Source organism: Thunnus thynnus, chromosome 3, assembly GCF_963924715.1.
Source record: "Thunnus thynnus chromosome 3, fThuThy2.1, whole genome shotgun sequence".
NCBI lineage: Eukaryota > Metazoa > Chordata > Actinopteri > Scombriformes > Scombridae > Thunnus > Thunnus thynnus.
In genome coordinates, this window is record NC_089519.1 from 5,818,724 (window position 1) to 5,840,812 (window position 22,089).

The 22,089-nt window shown below is 39.2% G+C and overlaps 1 protein-coding gene across 5 annotated transcripts in view; it reads right to left on the bottom strand.

Annotated features, from left to right (window-relative positions):
- LOC137176234 (zeta-sarcoglycan) overlaps positions 1-22,089 on the bottom strand; it is a 366,313-nt gene that overhangs the window by 145,184 nt on the left and 199,040 nt on the right. For all 5 annotated transcript variants that reach the window (XM_067582401.1, XM_067582435.1, XM_067582409.1 and 2 more), the window contains one exon: positions 19,366-19,575. In XM_067582401.1, coding sequence (XP_067438502.1) covers positions 19,366-19,575 — 210 coding nt within the window. The remainder of the gene's footprint in view (positions 1-19,365; positions 19,576-22,089) is intronic.

Here is a 22,089-nt window from a genome sequence, read left to right on the forward strand (position 1 = left end):
GGATTAGATTTGGAGCAGGAGAGTTAGTCTGTGAATTATTGCCTTTAAGTGGTGTTTTCCATTCATTATCGTTTGTTTTGAGTGGCTTTTGCGCTGTTACTTTGCCAGAGCTGTGCCTCTGAACCGTGGCTAGAGACCTCTGTTTCTAAGCTAATTTAGGTTGGCGCGTGTACGTAGCTTTGACGGACGCCAGACAAGTGACAGAGATTCCCGGTAGTTCTTGGGTTCAATCAAATTGTAATTGCTTGCAAAATACAGTTAATAAGCTTGTATTCAAAGAAAAAAAAAATACAAGAGACAAGAGAACTGTTTAATAAGAATAACCCTGAATCAGGTAGAAGCGATCGTTTTGTCCTTTTTAATAGCTTTGGCCTCTCTCCACTTTGAACATTATTGCCATGTTAAAAGGGCTCTGTGCTGAGATCAATTCTTTATTGGATTTACACAGTAGCCATTAAGACAACTTCCCTTTTGAAAAGTCACACAATGTGGAAAACATAATAATGGCAATAATACGCTGCTGATCAGCAATAATGTACCTGAGTGTGTGTGTATGCGTGTGTCTTGTGAGTAAGACAAAGGAAGCACAGAACAGGAATTGACTACAGAGCCAGTTGAAATCAAATGCTTTGTAATCTACACACCCGGTTTCCTCCGTTGGTACAATAGATGTAATCAGATCATCACTTTTATAACTTTTTTCCCCCTTCTTCTCATCACTTCTTCATATATTGACTCTTCATTTTCTCTCTTCTACCCTCATCTCCTCATTGTTTGTTCTCTTAACTCCCCGTTATCCATTTCTCTGCTCTTTTTAGTCCTCTCTTCCCCTTCTTTCTCCTCCACTCATGTCATCATTTCTATCCCGTATTTTCCACATCTTCTCGTATAGTTCCTCTTTTCCGTAAACCCTGCTTCTTTCTCTTTTCCTACCTATGCCCCTTTTTCTTTTCAGTCTTCTCCTCCACCAGAAGAGGGCCTATCACAGGGAAATAAAACACTCCCTACTCCCTGCTAGTAGAGGACGGATGAGGAAAAACAGAAGTAGTACCGGGAAATCAAACAAATCTATTTTGATCCCTCTGTTTTCAGGCAGAAAGTCTGGCAATCTATCCTACACACACACACACACACACACACACACACACACACACACACACACACACGTTTTCCATAGAGCCAGGGTAGACTTCACAGCCTCTAAAAACAAGAATGTCGAGCGGAGAGAAAGCAGAGGGATAAGTGATAAAAGACAAGAAAAGATTAAGCATGAAAGGAAGAGGAGGGGGAGATCTGCCATCGGGGCTCTGGAAGGGAAAAGGGAAGGAGGGGAAGAAGAGAGGAGTGAGGATGATGAGAGGGACGAGAGGAGGAGGAAAGGGGAGAGAAGGCTGAGATGAGGCAAAAGAGAGGGAGGAGTGAGGTTGTTGAGTGCGGGGGGGGGGGGGGGGGGGGGGGGGGGGGGGGGGGGAGGAGAGACAAAAGAGGCAACAAATGGTGAAAGGATATAACCAAACCCAATATAAAATGATCATGACCGCAGCAGATGCTTTTGTCTTACACAAGGGAGGGAAAACCATCTCTGTCCCAGCACTCGCGTGTGTTATTGTATACACTTTTATGTAAATATAAATGAGACAACGGCTGTTATCCCACGCATGGCAACAGCTCTCACTGTAATATGCCAGACCAACAATGTCAAGACAAGCTCTATTGTGCAGAGCTAGATTAACTATTGTGTGCACTGTGTTCAAAAACAGTACCGTGCATCTCTACAGCCAGTTCATCCACTTAACCATGTTTCTAATTATATTTTGTCAGCTAGATCTTCATGAGACTAGAAAGGTTTTGTTTTCAGTGTTACTGACTTCACAATTAACTGTATTTCTCTTTTTTTTTTTATTTTGCCTCCTACAAAATTTCAATACATTACGTGTAGCCATCACACAGCAGCAAGGACGATATGAGTGCCTCCAAATTAAGAACAGGGCATTGGGTGCATTTTTTTGCTCACATGACACAGCAGCGGTCGCTTCATCAATTATTTATAATTATTAATTATCCTGTCACAGCAACAGGATCTAACAGTACATTACATTGTGTACTTTTCTACACTTCAGACAGATAAGCTGAGCTCCATCAAATTTGTCGGAGCATTTTCAGCCATGCTAGCGGCGCGGTTCTAGGTACGGCGACGTTGGTTTGTCAGTTGGTCGACCGCTTTGGGCAAATATCTCAATAACTGTTAAATGAATTGACATGAAATTTTGTACAGATATTCTTGGTGCCCATAGATGAATCCTTGTCTGCACAAATGATTAATTCAAAATCACAGATGATTATTTCAAGACCATAAATTATTCATTCAAATCATGTTTTTTTTTCTTTCTCCACCTCCTTAGATCTGTGAACAGGTTTGCAACTAATGATACTTTTAGAATTGATTCATCTGCTGATTCATGTCCATCACATTTTACCAACCAACAGTCCAAAACTACAAAAATATATATATTTAATTTACAATCACAGAATACTCAACTGAAAAAAAATAGCAAATATTAAAATCTGACATCCTAGAACCAGTAATTGCCCCCCTCTCCCCCCATTTTTGTCTCAAAATTACATAATTTAAAAAAAACAACTATTGCAAATTCATTTTCTTTCATTTCAGTTCTGATACAGGATAATTAATGACTTGGAAAATGATGTTAGCATAATGTTACATAAATACTGTTCACAGCGAAGGTACTAAATGGTTAAAAGTGTGACCTGACTTTTAAACTGCATAGTATCATTTCAAAACAAGACACCGACTGCTGAAATACTGGACCCTGGAGCTGTCTAAAAGTCTGTAGAGGAGTGTTGTTCAGTTATTTCCTATCTCCCCTCGCTTAGTATATCTTTCGAGCGATCGTAATCACCTAACTCACTGAAATACTGGCGAGTGAACATCAAATCATATTTTTCCAAAAAGGACACACAGCATTTGGAAGGAAATTCTGCAACTGACATTAAGATCGCTGGACTCAGGATAGTCTGGCCGCTGCATGACGAGCGGAGACGCCGCTGCTGTGATTTAAATGCTAAACACATACAGGATGAGAGGAGTAAGGACAGGGCAGTTGACAGTCAGCTGTTTCCCTGTCACAGCTGCTGGGCCTTAAGTGTGTGTGTTTGAGATGTTGTACACACACGCACATGCACAGACACAGGCACAACATTGTCTTAAGAAGCATGCAATGATGTACTGCAGACATACATACCTGGACAGCACACGCACACACACACACACACACACACACGCACACACCACCCCATCAACACAGTGCCCTCTATTCACACGCATCTCAGAGCAGCGGGGCGTGAATCAACACCAGTTTAGATCATCAGGACTGAGATTGAACTGGACCGACAGGCCATCGCTCAAGAGACCTCTGCTTCGTGTGTATGTGTGTGTGTGTGTGTGTGTGTGTGTGTGTGTGTGTGTGTGTGTGCTAGTATGTCTGCATATGGTTGATTTTTTTCACCTTTCCTCAGGGTGACTTATGGTATTAGTCAGTAACTTAAAGTACAATATTTGTCATGCTGTCTCATTTTGTCTTTCTCAAAGATACAATTACACGCCACATAAAAAGCCCTCAGACTCCACACTGGATGGTTTTTTTTTTTTCTACTTTGTAAATACCGATGTCATCATTTCTTGATTTAAATGTGGGTAATGCCTCGCTGTTATCAAATCCAATTGGCGGTTAAGACATTTTGTGATTACGGCTCTTCAAATGTCATCATGGAAAACAAACATCTGTCACATATATTTTTATACACAATGTCCTAAAATTTCAACATGTAACTTCAGTTGTGTCCAGAGCTGAAATAAGAAGAAGAAATAAGAAAATATTTTATCAAGAGTGATGTTAACCACAGTATTTTCTCAATAAACTACAAGCCAATAAACTGAACTTCAGTCATGAATCTTTTTTTTTTTTCTTTTGGTACACTCTGTTCAGAATGTATTATTTTTTCTTCTCAGAAGTAAATGTGTGAGTATTCAGTGGTGGGAAAGGGTGATGAATAATCTATAATCGAATAACAGTCATGAAAGATGTGCTAATTTGATAGTGGGAACAAAATGTTGCCACTGCAAGGCTGGTGTGATGAATACTTAATGTCTATTGATATATAAACTAATTGGATAACTGTTCTTAAAAGTTCCCTTTCATCCACTGCACTGACAGAAAATGCCACAATGTGGTTGAATTTTGTTTGCTCTTCTAAACCCCAAACTCATAAAACTACACTGAAAGCTGGGATGTCTTCTCAGACTTTTACAGAGTGCTTTCAAATAGAAGTGTCCTTTAAAATGTGATAAAGCTATCTCAAAGGAACAGTGTTAGACAGCAGGTTTAAACGCTGTTAAAGAATATAGGACCAGGAAGCAGCGTTATTTTAAAATATGAATCTTTATTATTCAGAAAAATATGATTTTGTTAGGTAAAAACAGCTTGAAGCACAAGGAAACAGGTTGGTTGATATTCAGCAGCACATTAACAGTCACCAAACCCAACCTGCCAGTTATACAGCAGATCCCTCGTTGGATTTCCCCAACTACCTTTGTACACCTGTGCTCAAGAAGCTCTACAGACACACATGTAAACATGCAACATTAGGTGTACAGCAGTCCAAAATAGTCCACACAGTTCACCAACAGGTACCTCTTCTTATCTAACGTCTGTCCGTGCACTGAATTACAGGTCCGGCCAGACCAACTGCCCCGCAATGTCAGTTCCACTTGGCTGCACTATGACAAACTGCACCACTGAGTGTGTTTGCTAACCCGGTTCTGCACATTTCCTAAGGATGGCCTTCAAGTATCACATCATTAGGTCACCCAAGGTAAAAACGGAAGACACATCTTATTTTCCTCAAAGAAAGAAAGGAGATTACAAATCACTGTAAAGTCCCCAAAAGTCCAACCTTTTTTCAGGGATCATCCTGTATGGCCCCTCATCGCACAAGAGTAAAGAAAGAAATCAAAAGCCATCATGAATAAGAAATCATACGGGGTGAGACATGAAAGAAATCTAAAAGTGCAGCGTCTGTAAGTGTGTTAAGTCATTCATTGATTTTAGTTGTACTAGCAGCAACACCACAGAGAGTACAAATGCAGAAATGATTGTCATCAACTAATAGTTGATGTTGCAGTTCATTTAATAGTTGGGAAATGTTTTCCGAACTTTCAGCACTTGGGAATAACAATCATTTATGAAATTATTGATGACAATGTACTTTACAAATGTTACATTGTTTACATTTATTGCCTTAGTACAGTAAGCTCCCTGTCAGCAAATAATGAATCCTATCTCAACTCAATTTTAGTAACAAGCATTTGACTCAATAGGTAAACTGCCTAAAGGATTGAAAGAGGAGAAATATAATAAAAAACTCTAAATAATGAAATAATAAAGAAAATGGAGTAGTACTGGTTCAAAGTAAAAACTGTTTTCTGAATAGTCATGATCTAATGGATAAGCACATTTTGAGTATGCTCACTCCAGACAGTCTAATATAATAATTTATCAGCATTTTCACTACTTATGATATTGTCACTTAGAATTTTAACGACAGTCAAAGAGCCACACATAAAAACGTTCGACCTGCATGACGCAGGTATTACTGGATATGTTTCAGGTAAGGCCAGACGTTCTTTAAGACTAGACACATGTTCTGTAGTCCATGGACCCAAAGAAGTGATAATATGTTAATGTTAATCAGATCGTATGAAGCCGATTTTGTATACAAGTTATACTTTAGATTGAAAGACATACAGAACTCTTAGAAAAAGACCAAGTATCAGTGTCTCTGCTGTAATAGCCTTTATTATTACAGTATTACATGCGTAGCAGGATAAGTATGTACCATGACATTTAAAAAGGGTTACCTCAGGGCCCATTCACTAGTCTTACACCACTATTTTTTCTTCGACTATGCAAGCAATTCTATGAACTAGATAAAGGCTATTAGAATGGAAAAGCACTTATTTATAACATTAAAGCTGTTACTGAATTCTTTCATCCCTTCAGCTCACATTGATTCATGCATTTTCTGCATCTCATTCTTTGCTATGTATGGATTTCATAAAAAAATGTACATGCATTTTCATATTTGTAATATGCTGTTACGTTGCACACACCACAACCTTTGCGCATTATTGTATATTTGCTCTATCGCCATTATTAAAGTTTCATCTCCTCTAGAAATCATTTAATGCACAATGGGGTAAAAAATATATCTTTTAACTCTTCGTGGAATTCATCTGACATTTCAAGGATGTCCAAACATTATAATAACAGAAGTTCATTGTAGGATTCACAAGGTTTTACTTTTACTTTTGAGAGTTTCTATCCTGCTGATGTATGGAGAAAGGCATATGATGTTGGAGTACACTAGAGTTTACTGTGAAAAGACAAACAGGATGCAGCTCACCTGTCAGATAACATTTAGACATCTCTGAAGCCTCATCCCCTGAAATACAGTATATCCTGTTTCCATGAAAAGTGAGAAGTACATTCTCTCCTAACACTTCAATGTTACACAAAAAAAAAAGGCAAAACTAAAATCTATATATTTATCTTCAACCTATCAATGTCCATTACTGAACTCACATAACTACTCAAAGTTTTAAGAAGTTGTGGGCGGAAGCGTTTCTCTCTTTTCCATTATACTTGATCATGACATATAACCATCACTTTACATTTTATGGGCTGCGGCAAAAATGGATGTTTTAAGAAGCGTACAGTAAGGTTTTTCTCTGACCCGACTACTTTCTCGGTCATTTCGACTCAAAAAGCAGAATGGCAGTAACGGCTGAATGCTTTGAACTGAGGTCACCTCTAAGTGGCTATTTGAAGGTAATGATAAGGTAGCTTCTCCTTGCGTAACTTCAGTCAGGAGGCCGACATAACACACACACACGTATCTTTGTGTTCATACCTCCCTGCCCTTTATTGCAATCATTATCCGAGTCAATAACACACGGTGAATGTAGACGGATTATTCATGCGAGAGAGAGAGTTCAGTACAAGCTCATCCTCTAATGGGTGGCTGCCCTCTGCTCGCTTCTTTTACTCAAACACTAACTCAACTCCTTTCTCTTTAAAAAGAAGCAGGCAAACAGGAGATATGTAAAACCTATAATGAATAGAGAGTTATGCAAAAATGTAAATATGTATATGCGTGTAACCATGCAAAGAAGGTGCCCACACAAGAGGCTTTATGTTGGTAGAGATTTGAAGGCTTCACGTCTTATGAAACCTCAGTACATATACATGCATTCACAAGCCGGCATGTCAGCATAAAAGTAAAAGCAATCAACTGTTTCCCTAAAGACACACAGACAAATGCTCCATTTGATTGTCTAAACACATACGGTATATACTCTCTCTCCCTTCCAGCACACACTGACTCCATTAAGATGAGTGTGTGTTCATTATTTATCATTGTTTATATCTTTGATAGGGTGCCAGCGGAGATAACAAGGCTGAAACTGCTGACGGATGGATATTTTGCCTTCACACATATATATATATATATATATATAGTACAGACACACTTACACACACTGGATGGTGCAACCCTCTTCTCTATGAACAAACACACACATGCACACAAACACACTGAACATATAGTGCTACTGTACAGGGAGGAGAGGGTCAGCTGTTTGTGCATGTGTGTGTGTGTGTGTGTGTGTGTTACTTATTTATCATTGGTTGACATATTGCCACTGGAAATAATAGGACTAAAGTGCTGACTGATTCAGATTTAGGTGTCACATATACTCTCAGACACTACTTGCTTCTCTCTCTCTCTCTCTCTCTCTCTCTCTCTCTCACACACACACACACACACACACACAAATACCCTGGGGTCTCTGCATAAAAAATACACATCAAAGTGATTTAATGCTAAAGTTCTTGCTTCTCTGGGTGAGTTTAAACTGAAAATGTTGCTGACTATATAAAAAGACATCTTTGTTTTGTGCAGATAGAGATTCAAACTGTTAATCACAGCCACTTCTTTTCCTTTTTTTTCCCTCCTTCTTTTCTCTTCGGTGATATACATTCAGTGCTGTGGTGATTTTTGTGGCCTCAGAGATCATCTGTCAGTCAAACAGTGTGGTTGGCGCTGTGATGAGTTTGAGTGACGCTCTTCTTTGTTGTTTTTTTAAACAACGGCGCCTGTCGCTGCACGTTTAATCTCATGGCATGCATTTTCAAGCTTCAGGGGCTCAGAGGAGATTCGAGCTTAAAAGGTAGACCTTGGAGTTTTCACTGTAAATAATCAATGTTTTGTTTTAATATTACCCTGCAAAATGCATGTCCATGAGGATTAACAAAAATTTCAAAATAATCTCCTAGTAGATAAAACATTGGTCTCTTTTTAGAAGTTTTAAAATCTGCTTTTTTATATCTTCTTTCATTTTTTGTGACACTTTTATCGCCAGATGTAGTCATAAAAATGTGGATCCTGTCACCTATGTGCCTGCGGAGGTGTCCACTCATGAATATTGTTCCACAGCACCACCCTTAATACTACAGGTTACTTCTAACAGAGACACTTTGGAATACTTCATTATCAACAAAAATGTACAAAGATCCTAACCTATGTGTTGTCTTGTTAGAAACAATGAATTAGCCATGTGCTTATTGCCAAATAATTAGCCGATGAATGATAGTTTCAATAATCTTACAAAGCCACACCGTCATCTCAGATCCACTCCTGTGACGGGATGGATTTCTATTAAATCCTGTTCATTGTGTGTGTGTGTTGCAGTGTGGCGATGAGACTAATATTTCTCCAGTCTTAATCATTATAACACGGATAGTAATATTTACAGCCACATCTGGGTCCAAAATTCTCTCTGAGGCTACAGCATAAGTTTGCCATGAAGCCTGAAAAACACCTTGTATGAGCTCAGTCTAACAGGAGGAACATTTAATGAGCTCAGCGGCTTCATGTGAGGAAATGGGGGGAAAGAACATTAAGCCAAAATGTAATGTTCCTGTGAGTCTTGTACATTCTTATTAGAACATGATCTATTACCTTTTATGGATTCATAAGACCCTCATGATAATTTAGCATCGATCTACCTAAAGTGGTAGTTTGACGTATTATTTAGATAATCTGTTTTGACCTAAATACTACAGTCTAGTCCCGTAGTGAGTTGACGGTTAATTGAAATATAAATCTGCTTAGTAGATCTGCTACATGTTTGAAGCTCTCGGTCTTTTCCATATGAACCGTTTGCCTACGATTATTTTCATCAGGAAATATTATTGGTTGCTTCATGTTTCAGCTCCACATCTGCACGAAACTAAAGTAGAAGTCATTGGGAGAGATAACCGTCCATGTAACACTTATTCACAAAAAATATATTTATTTCAAACATCTCCTTTATTTTGTGTGTGTGTGTGTGTGTGTATGTGTGTGTGTGTGTGTGCTCAGTGACCATTTAAGTGATTAACATCAGGTGTGTCAGCACTCTAAGTCTGATGGATACGTCACATTAACCCCTCTTCAGTGTATTTGTGTGTGTGTGTGTGTGTGTATGCGTGTGTGTGTGTGTGACACAGGAGGACAGAGTATTTCACGCTGGACTCTCCCATTACCTGAGGTCAGCACTGTTACTGACAAAGTGAGAAAAATGTGTGTGTGTGTGTGTGTGTGTGTGTGTGTGTGTGTATGTGTGTGTGTGTGTGTGTGTGTGTGTGTGAGAGCGATAAACTACACAGTGCAGATGTGAACAGCCATAATGACAGTGGCTGGTCTAGACGAGGAGCTGAGTACAGCAGGTTTGGGAGCTCATACTGCCTTCAACAGCACATTTTACCCTCACACACACACACACACACGCACGCACACACACACACACACACACACACACACACACACACACAAACATAATCGCACTGACAAAACAGTCACTGTGACCTGTCACATTATGACACTCATGCTATTTAACCTCATGCGTTTAGTGTTGACATGACTCATTTTATGTGAGATCTATTATTACTGTTCACTTTAACAAAGAAGAAGAAGAGTTCTGATTGAATTAGTGATGCTGGGTAAAACATTTCTCTACACTTATAGTACACTCATGAGAAGATACATGAAAACAGACAATATTGTTCATTATACTTAATGACAGACTGAGTACTATACAGGGTAATGTAGAGGGCTGTATGCTGGTCGACTGGTCGATTAGTTGGTCGATATGCTCTCGTCCGACTAAATTCTCATTGGTCGAATAATCTCCAGGATTAATCCATTATTTCCTGCGGCCGGAGGGACAGACTAACAAATTACTTGTGAAAACGGGGGTGTATTCAAAACACCCCTGTTGTTTTCACAACTTTGAACTCGCCCAACCTAATGGAGACCGCTGGGTCTAACTGTACTCAATGTTTACTGAACATACTCAAGGTTTACTGAATCAGTGCTTCTCCTATAATTATCACAACAAGAACCCCCACCAGGTCAAAAAAATATTTTTTAACACCAAATATCCATTCATTTGGGAATCAATAGCGTTCGGGAGTCTCTGTGCACCACTGCTCCGGTACGTGAGTCAACCTCTGTGTTATTGCCTGGGAAACTATTGGTAGCGTAACACTGTTGAGGAATGCGGCATTGCGTAGCGTGTTTGCGTAGCGAGCGGCAGAGAAGTCACGGTGGATGTGAGCGGAGGAGAGGAAGAGGTTAGTAATCGATTAGTTGAAGATTATGCACGATTTCAGTCGACCAAGATTTTCTTTGGTTGACTACAGCCCTAGTAATGTTCAATAAATAACCCCAGATGTTATCAATTGTTTTAAATGGAATAAATCACTTAATACAATATATTCACAGCATAGAAAATGATTCCCCATGCTTTTATTCATCCATACTATTTTACTACTGATGAAGAGACCATTTAATTCTTTCATAATTTATGAAGGTCAGTGTTCAGTTTTAAAGACAAGAAGAAAAAAAAACTAAAGCACTGTATGGATTTGTAATGTAGCAGAGAGGCCTCAGGTTTTGAAGGGTCCCTGAACTGGCAGATATAGTGAAGGTGACTGTAGCTTGATGAACACTGTAACACTCACACCGCCACACATCAAACTCCACACACTGCCTGTCTCTGGCAGCCCATCATCTGCTCACTTCCACTCCATGAGGCAGTGAAACAGACACCTCTCCTAGTCCCTCGGGACCCCAGAGGCAGAGGACAGGAGGGAGAAGTTGAGCGTGGATGATGGGGACACTCTATTTAAACTGCACACACACACACACACACACAACACTCCTATCACTCCCTTCCCCTCCTTTTTCCTATCTGTCTTCATCCATGCATCATTCACCATCCTCCCCCGCTCGCCCGCCTTACTCCAATCTCTTCTTTCTCTCTCTGTCTCTACTACACTGATCTCTCAGATTAGTTTATTTGTAAAGAAACTTAAAGCTACACTTGGCAGGGCTTTAATGAAAAAGTACACATATCTCATCAACATAAATCACTAGTGCAGCTGTGACAGCAAAGAGCACCCCATCCGCTAATTGAGATCATGTACCTATCGCCCTATTTGCCTGCAGGAAATGACAAATTCAAATCGCCTGCTAAACAGCAGTGAGTAAATGCGCTACATGGAGAAAAGCGGATCTTCCTTCTCTTTCTGTTTCCTTTAATCTCCTTTGGCATATTACATTATAATATCTTTATTTACAGCTCAGTACTTTTTTTTTCTGTAAGAAAACAGCACAGCTATGGGGATGTATTCAACATTCAAGGATTCAAGGACTGAATGCTGATGTACTGAATTGATTTACTTAAACATCACATTAAAAACATGTAATTTTGAATAATGATAATGAAATGTACATTACTGAAGTTATGTTGAATATGCAGTGAAGTTTTGATATGATCCAAAATCTTTCATATTTACAACATATTGTATCTTTGGTGCTGATTAACAATATCTCTTTGTATTTTGTATTCATAAGTTGCATTTACATTTTCTCTACAGGGCTGTATGTTATGGGTAACCATAGGTTTCACAGGCTCACTACCCACATCTCAACAACCCCTAGTGAATGGAGCATCAAGCAAACCCACTGGTTGATCCAAACAGAAAAGGAGGATGATGTCATACCTACTGTACCCTACGCTGTTCGCCTGAAGTTCAATCTGATTGAATTTTGACAAGCGAAATATACGATGTCGAGCCAAAGAGAGAGAGAGGTGGGATTGACATCTTATTCAGGAATTATTCATTGTCAATATATGTTTTTATGTAACTGCATCACAAAATAATACAAGTAGCAGAAAATGAGGAACACTATGGTGCAATGAAAGTACAGTGTGCAATAAGAGGCTGTATAACTTGAAACTCATGGGTCACTGTTGTTAGCCTGTTAGCCATGATAGCTCCCAGAGCTAGCTATGCTATGTGCCTTCTTTTTGTCATTAGATGTGAGTAAAACTTGCCTGGTGAAATCAGGTTGGAGGTCAAGAAAGCAAAACAGCAGTGACTAGTGAGAAAGTGAGGAGTGACTTGCTTTCTTTAGCTGTCAAATGTGTAGAAATTATGCGCAACAAAGATTTTAATTCATGCTATATCTCAATTAAAACTATTATAAATCATGTTAGATGTTGCATGGTCCGGTTCAGTTCAGTCAGTCTCATCCATTCTAAAATTCACAGTTAATCGGTAGTTTGAACAGCAAAATGAAACCTGAGAGAAACTGACATGTAGTCATGAACAATATGTGTGTCTGTCTCTACTGCCTCAGTTTTACAAGCTACTCATAAACCAGATTTGTTTTTGCCTGTTTTATTCCTGTTGTGTTTCCCTGACGCAACGCTATTTTATGCTGCCATAACCCCATTCCTAATTAATGCTGGTCATTTTTATTGATTTTCAAATTGTTGTTTTATCATCTTTAAAGCACGCTGTAACTCTGATCTGAAAAGTACCACAAGTTTTATTTTATGACTTGACTGATTGGCAGCCGATCCCGATTTGAAAATAAAAAGCACACTTCACACACTGGCAGTAAAAGTTTACCATCATCACCTGTGTGTGAAAATGCTGAAACTAATTACAGACCACTGACAGTTTTATTGTTATTCTTAGACTATTTATCACTTTGATGTGATATTTATCACTTGGTTAAGGATTAAAATTGCACAAAGTCGCAGCACAAAGTTCAACACAGAAAGAAATATGTTATCGAATCGTTTAGATCTCACTATAAAGACAAATACTCCTGTTTTACCATGAGCACTCAGGAGAGTTTGACGCTCATATTGGGTAAGGGGAAGGCTAAATTCATTGGAGTGTAAATAAAATTCAGAATGCTGTTAAATCGCATCTGGTTTATGAGTTCAGTGTGCGAGGGGAGCTTCTTAAAATTTGTATGCACATATTGTAAGAGGTCATTACGGCAGCATCCATAGCAACCCGCGACAAACCGCGTTATGAAGAGATAAAACATTGTGGATTGAGCAGGTATTGAGATGAATAACACACATTCTTGCAGGCACACTCACACACTCACACACACACATATCACAGCCCAGCCCAGACCAGGAATTAGGCAAGCTGATTGGTGAGTGACAACTGAAATTGAATTTCTCTGCAGTGAAAGCCCAAAGGACTCAGTGGCGGACAGACACAAACACAAATGTGGGTATAGACACACACACAAGCATGCCGAGGCACACACGCACACACAAACATTTACACACACATCAGCATGGACAATTGCTGAATAATTGCTGGCACACAAACTTACATGTATGTTCTCCACCTCTCTGTAAACTCCTAGTCTGCCCAAGACATTCCTCTCCACTAAGGGTGTGCCCGAATACAAATCCGTTATTTGGTAAAGCACAAATAGTGGGTTTTTACAAATATTTCTTTCATACAAATATTTCTTCTTCTTTTCAGGAAGAAAAAAAAAACAAAACATGTCAAATACCAGCACGCAGGTCAGTTACATCGCTATCTCAGTCTCTTTCCTCTGCACCACTGTTACGTCTATCAGCAGGTCTTAACGAGGGGAGTCACATCCACCTGTTGCATGATGCACATTTCCTAATTTGGACATCACTCCCGGAGTTGGGGGTGTTCCCCAGAGATAAAGCTGAGCTACTGACACAAGTAAAGTGCTCCTAAGGGACTCTCCATAAACTGTTGTTCCCCTTCTCCTTTCCACAAAGTTAGGTTGTAAAAAAATAGGCAATAAATGAAAAGTGCAAAGCAAGAATCGCCTTTGAAGTTCTTCTCTATATGTTACATGGTGTGCTGTCTCTGTGTTATGGGTGTATAAATAGGTTGAGGTCTGTCTGCAATGAGGCAATGAGTAAAGTTTTAGCTCAGTAATCAGCGCAGTCGTCTATGATCTGGGAGATTCCAGTTCAAGACCCATTGCGGGGACCTCCTTTGTAAGGTAGTTTATTCATGAACACTTATTGAGACACTTTAATTTCCTAAAATTAAAAGCATAATAAAAACAAACAGGATTTTTAAGCCTCTTTCCACTTTTATTCAAATACAAATACAAATAATTTTGCTGCCTCATCAAATACAGATACAAATACAAATACTGGGCCCTTTGCACATCCTTAACTCTCCAATTTACTGCCAAAGCTGCCTCTTCAAAAGCAAATTCTCCACACATGATGAAAATGACAACTGTAGAGCCATAGAAGAAAAAAACTCCCAATAGCCGGATTTGAAATGTGAAATTTGTGAAGTTTACAAATGTAGTTTTACATCTGTGACAGATATCATTTTTATGTTATTTGCCTTGCATGCATCAGAGGTGCAAAGTGGCAACAAGTACAGCCACAACAGTACGCTTAGAACATTTAATTTTATGCAAATGTATTACAATGCACAAAGTGACACTGTGGATGAAACAGTTGGACATGGGTTGATTGCAACATAAAACAAATGTACAACAAAGAAAAAAAACCCTATCGTCCAATTGGAGCTGAATATTTAAATTATGTGCAAACATACCAGAGAGATACAGATAGCGAGTAAAAGGCAAGAGACAGTCTGCCTCTTTTTATCTGTATGTGAATGCTCAATTAGAGGTCTCCGATGAACTTTGTGTTACTCGACACATGATAAAAGGATCGTTGCTCTGTGTCTCCAGTAGCTTGCTTTGTATTGTGAACATCATAAGACTTTAGATAAAAGTATACTTTGCCAAGTTGAAGTTTATTTTAATAATGCCATCGAGAACACTGACTTTATGTTTTTCTCTCTATGGATGCTAGTTTGTTCTTCAAATGAAAAATGCAAGTTAAACTTATTTTTTTCGCTGTATTGACAGTGAAATTAAGAAAAAGATGGGATTCTTCTTCCGTATTTTTGGATTTAACAAACATATTTACTTGATGAGCCTCAGCTGTGTTTCTTTTCTTTCCTGTAAAAATCTCTGACTTCACATATTGTATTCCTTTCCGTTTAATCTCATTAGCCGGAGTTTTGATCGCATCAGAGCACACAGGTGGAACTAATCAAAAAAAATAAAAAAAATTGAAAAAATTGTTGGCTCTGGTCCAGCCATTACTGCAACGCAATGCAGCAATTAATCATCTACTTACACTTGTGCTGTGAAAAAGGTATATGCAACCTACACATTCCCCCCCTTGATTATGTGTGACAGAATTAATGGTTTAAAAAAACAGAAAAACAATTTCAAAACCAGTTCAGAATTGGGTAAACCACTGGAATTTGTGATAAAAACCAGATTAAATGATTATCTCTCTCTCTCTTCCTTTTATGAATCTACAAGGACTCTTAATTATGCTAACTGCAGATTGATTATGGACGCTTATGCCTTCGTAAACATACCTCTGGAGAAAACAGCTGTATTTGAGGGAACACCAGTCTTGTGATCTTTTCTCCACTTTTTTTTTTCAGGTTTCTTTTACAGCATTAATGCAGTCAAACACAGCTGTAAACATTCTTTGAAATGCTAATGCAGCTGCTATGTGACACTTTTTGATGCCGTTTTTGATGAAGGAGGGTCATAATGGGTTCAAAAGTATGAACCGACAGCTCCTTTTCTACATTAAATTTCTCAGCAGTCAAGGAAGTACGATAACCGATCCCACTGTCAGTGTGACTTTGAATGTTAACTGATCTGATGCACAGACACAACAAATCTCTGATTTATCTGAGGCCCTCTACTGGAAGATGTAGACATACATTTACTCTTTACCTGATCAACCCTCTCATCACTCCCTTCTTCCCTATCCTACGTCCCTCCTTTCTCCAAATCTTTAAAAATCCAGTCTTCATCTTCATCCAGTCTTCATCTGTTGTCTTGACAATGTAAACCCAGTTACTTTCTCTAAAGCTTCACCATGTAGCACTGGCAGGGATTGTAATAATAGTTGGGAGACTGGAGGGATGCTGTTACAGGATAACACACAGGATGTTAATCTGTATGATGTTTATTTCAAGATCTGTCTAAAGTCTAAGAGCTGAAAGAAATCAGGGCCCAAAAGAGAGGTCAAGTATAAAAAAAAAGTTATCCCATGTTTCATTAAAGAATGAGAACATTCTTATAGTACGTATCTGTTTTTTTTGTTTGTTGTTGTTGTCTTTTTTCCTCTCCTTACCCCCGTCCTGCCTTTCTGACTCCAGTCTCTGGATCTCTCATACTGTCTTGTGTTTTTCACACACACCAGTATATAGCCTATGAAATATCTTCTTCTCTTTTATGCTTAGTGCCAGCTGCCTTCCCTCAGGCGTATTTTTGAGCAGTCTTTCCCCTTCTTTTTTCCGTCTTCTCTTATATTCTCTCTCATATTTATTGAAAGGCGTGACGTGGGGAGACTTTACCAGAGGTTTTCAGGGGTCAAATTCTGCTTCATTTGCATATATACTATCACAGTGTAGTTCCTAGAGCCCTGAGGCTATATGGGATATTGGCTGCATGGGTGATGTAACCCCTGAGTGACACTCAGAGACTGTGCGTTGAAGAGATGTGCAAACACATGCAGAGGCAAGAGCTGACTAGAGATGCTGTAGACTAAAATGTTTTTTAGGTGCCTGCTGTTATTATGTTGTGTCAGTTTTCTATATATCTAAATCAAATCTCTCCAAGACCAAAACAAACATCTATTTTTAATTTCCTATAATGGATGTTACTGCTTCACTGGGTGTCCCTTTTCCCCCAATCAGTGAAGTCAAATGTACTTATTTGGCATTTTAAAAGTACAAAACCATTGTGTATCAAAGTGCTTTCCAAAAAAAGGTGCTTACGAAGCAGTGAAAAGGCACCGCCTGGACACCAGCAACAGCAATAAGAAAACATAATGAAACTGTGGGTGTAGTTAAAATCACAAACTAAGAGCAATAGAGCATAAAAAGGCCTGTCGGGCACATTGAAAAGCCAATGAATAAAAACAGGTTGTGAGATGAGTTTTGAATATTTGGACTGATTCAGCTTATTCATTGTTTCACTGAAGGCTATCATACTTAAAAGAAAACAATCTTGACTGTCGATAGGAAACGGGGAAAGAACAGTGGTTTCCTGTGGTCAACTCTTACACTTTGTTGACCCAACTGTGTTCACGTTCAACTTCAAGTTTGTATAGCGCAATATCACAAGAGCAAAGCAAAGTGCTTTACAGGGTAAAAACAGTAGATAGAACAGCAGAAAATAAGATAAAGACAAACAACATGCATACATGAACACCCACACATACACATACACATTAACAAACACACACAAAATTAAGTCAAAGCTAAATTAAACAGAAGAAGATAGTGTTGGTGCAAAGCTCAGTTCAGCAGGTAGGATGATGCACGCTTTAGGTGCATAAACATGAAAGCTCTGTCGCCAGATTTTGATTGTATTCTGGGAAATTTGGAAGAAACGGCTGTCATGTGACCTAAGAAATCTGCTGGGAGCATGTTGGATATGTCTGGAGCCAGATCATTCAGTGCTTTGTAGACCAGGAGCAAAACCTTAAAGTCAAGTTATATGGTTCAACTTTGTGGTCCTAGTCAGAATACAGACAGCTGATTTTTGAATGAGCCGAAGCCGTTGGATTGCTTTTACAGGAAGACCAGTGAAATTATAAATATATTTGGCATGCAAGTGTTTCTGGATTTAACTGAGATTGAAAGCAACACATTTTTTGACATATTGGTGGTTATGGAAGGCTACTTTGGTGATGTTGGTGATATGTGGATAGAAATTCGGTCAGCATCAACAATGACTTCCAGGTTCTTGACTTGGTCAGTGGTCATAAGAGACCAAATATGCAAATACACATACCTGCTGCCTTTTTGCTTTGCTTTACTAGAGTTTTTTACTTTGTTCAGCTGAAGTTTTGTGAGATCTGTAGATTGATGTCCTTCAGGCAGTTGAGTTGTGTGTCATCTGTGTAGCTATGATAGCTGATCATGTGTCTGCTGATGGAAGTGGAAACATGTAAAGACTAAACAGGAAGGGACTGACAACGGACCTTTGTGGGACTCCATACAGCATAGTAATATGTACTAGAAGGGCAACAGTGAAATTTACAGTGTTGAAAATAGGATCTGAACCACAGTCTGTCATCAAGACCACTTGAAACTCTTAGTAGAGGGGCGAAGGAGTGTGGAAGTACAAAAACATTCTGGAGAAATTGAATTTTGTAATTTGGACAAGACTCAAATAATCATATAGGGGGACTCCATTAAATATATTTCAGTATTTAAAATACTGAGAAATTGTGATGATTTATTTAATTATTATTTTATTTAATTTTATTTATGAAGTGTATGGAGAAAAAAAAACAGCACGTAGAACAAAATGTGTTGTGTCTCATACTCTAAATGTTGCTCAACTGAGAAGAAGAATAACATGAAGAAGAAAACAGTGATCACATATTTATGGAAATGACTGCTGGAAAAAATCCAACTTAAATTAATATTGTTTTCAAACTATTAGCCAGCAAAGAGTTCAGAGTCACCAAGAGTGGACACCACTAATTTAATGGGACCTAACTCTAAATAAAGGGACAGCATCCATATTATATATTGGTGTAACACACACACACACACACACACACACACACACACACACACACACACACACACATTTCCTGTTGAACTGCTGTTGATTTTATCATCACTCTCACGTTTCGTTACGTGACAGCAAAACCTTTTACACCACCTCTTATAGCTTTCTCACATAAACTCCCATATAAACACCCAACCATATAACATCCTGGCATTTTAATGACACACACACACACACACACACACACACACACACACACACACACACACACACACACATGCCTCTTACCGGAGTGAAGTTCATGACTTTGAGGATCCAGATGGTCAGTGCCAGGTTGACGATCATGGTGACGAGTAGAAGGAGGATGAAGAAGTACAAGCATCTCTTCCTCCAGCCGTAGATTCCCACCGCTGGGTAAACCTGGGCACCGCACACCGACGCCCCCCGCTGGTGGAGTGGATTGGGCTGCGCTGCAAGGATATACTGCTCCTGGGTCATCTATAAGAGACGCAAATATGAAGAATGTATGAATCACTCATTTTAATTCAATATTTCTCTTAAAAAACATAAATTTAATGAATCTCCGTTACATTTTTCACCATTTATAACTGTAACTGAAGACTCAGGTTAATGATTCATTTATTTTATTTCTTGCTAGATGTTTCTTATTTTGCAAAACTCTGGAAAGATGCTAGACAAGAGCCGAGGAAAAAGATTTTAAGGAGAAAGGGAGCAAGAGAAACAACATGTTTATTTTTCTTTTTCCACCCATGCAGTACAGACGAGGATAAGCCAGAGGGAGGAGAGGGTGAACTTTTTGGGGGTTTTGATCATGGTGGAGGGAAGGATGGCAACAGTATTAAAACAGGTGAAGATAAAGAGGAAAGGCAGAACAAGATATAACCGCAAAGAGAGAGAGAGAGAGAGAGAGGAGAAGCATGAGAGATTGAAAGAGTCTGAGAGTTAAGAGAGAGCGGGGCTGAGCGTGAAAGAGAGAGAGAGAGAGACCAAAGCATGATAAAAATGAGATAGAGGAGGAGCGGTGAAGTGGAGACATAGCACGTCGTCAAGTACTGAGATATAGAAGGGGAGGATGGAGAGAGAGAGAGGGCAGATAAGACAGCAGAGGAGGACAGAGTCCATTAGTTGTAGTGCGGCAGGAGGAGTCATCGGTGGCGAGAGATATGGACACTGGCTGCGAGGCACTACTATCTCTGTCCATCTCTGCCTCTCTAACTCACTCTCGCTCTCTCTTTACCTTGCTCTCTCTACCTCAATTTCTCTCTCCCTCTCTTCCTTTCCACTACCTAATTCACTTCCTATCTCACTTCTGCACCTCCCTCTCTTTATCAGTTTCTCTCTCTCTCTCTCACACACACACACACACACACATTATGTCTTTATTTGCTGAGGCTGCATGACCTTAACACCTCACTGACTGTTGATGCCCCCCCATACCACACTCCCGTGCAATGCTTTTTCTCCATATAGTCACACATGATGATACCAACAAGCCTTGATGGGAAAGAAGAATGCTGACTCTTTGCTTGTCTGAGAGAGAGAGAGAAAAAAAAAAAAGAAAATGCAGACTTGGCCTGTTGGAGTTTTGTTGGGGTTTCAGTGTTTGTTTCTCAGACAAAAAGCAAAGCCCAAGGTCTTATTGCACTACGGATTTTATTGCAATGCACAAATACCTTCTAAACTTGGCAAAATTGAACTTTAGTTGGGAGTTTGCTGAGTATAGATAGCGTGGTAAATATATAATCTAATAGCAGACATTGTAGGTTTTGTCCCGCCTTAACATCCTCCCATCCTATAAATTAAAATAAATATCGATTTGAATCACTTTATGCCTAAATCTTTCCGCAAGGCTTCAGTATCTTTGATGATATCGACAGCATCTCACTAAGCAGAAAACCGTTCTAATCAACCAGAGGCACATCCTGTCTTTTCAAGTGAAAAAAAAATCCTCCAAATCATCTTTGATCTCACTTCAGCAGCACCAGTCTGACCAGTCCCGTTACATGATGGTGTGTTATAGATTCTAACTCGGTGGTGTGTTTTCCTTTACACTCCAGAAACCATTTTCCACCTGGATTAACAGAGATACCGGGTAAGTGAAGTGTGATAAGACAGAGGAAAACACATCAAATGCAGGCAGAAATGCACCGCGAGATGCGACGAAGACCAAATCAACCAAAACATCTCCTGACGTGTGCAGAAATAGATTTGGTTGCATTAACTATGAAGTGTAAATGCAACCAATCTAAACTTTAGCAGAGCAATAATGCATTGTTTTTTTTTTTTTTGGCAACAGAAAGATGAATCTCCTTTTAATGTACATACCAAATGTAATCCAACTAATTTATATCTAAAGACATTCTGGATATGAGAAACAAGTTAACGCTGAGTGGAAAGAGGACTTAATGTTTGTCAAGTGGGTTAAGGGATTAATGATGTTTTCTTCTCACAGTGAAGAAATTCTCCCGAAATAATTCTCAGCTGCTTCATCTGTTTCACTTTTTTTTTGGATGCATCTGTTGTTCAGTCTGTGCAGATATAATGCATATGAATCAACAGCAGTGCAACGCTGTGGAATAGAGCATTGGACCGGGCTCCTAATCATTTTATCTCTGTATTCAGCATCCGCGATGAATCAATAGCAGAGTGTGTTGTTATGTTTGCTGTGTGTGTGTACTGGAGTTCTCTTTGGTGCCCTAGAATGCTAATCCTTTTTCCTGTATGTATCAACACTGGGAATCAATAGGTGCACACATAACTGTATACTGTGTGTGTGTGTGTGTGTGTGTGTGTGTGTGTGTGTGTGTGTGTGGGTGTTTGTATTATTGTTTCCATGGATGTTTCTCAGGGGGCACATGAATCAGGCAAAAAAAACAACAACAACTATATAACCAATGAAAACCAAACCTGTTTTTTTTCTTCAATCCACAATCCAAAAAGCATCCTCTCCTCGTCCGCTCCGTCACTGACTCATTCATTGTCTCGCGTGTG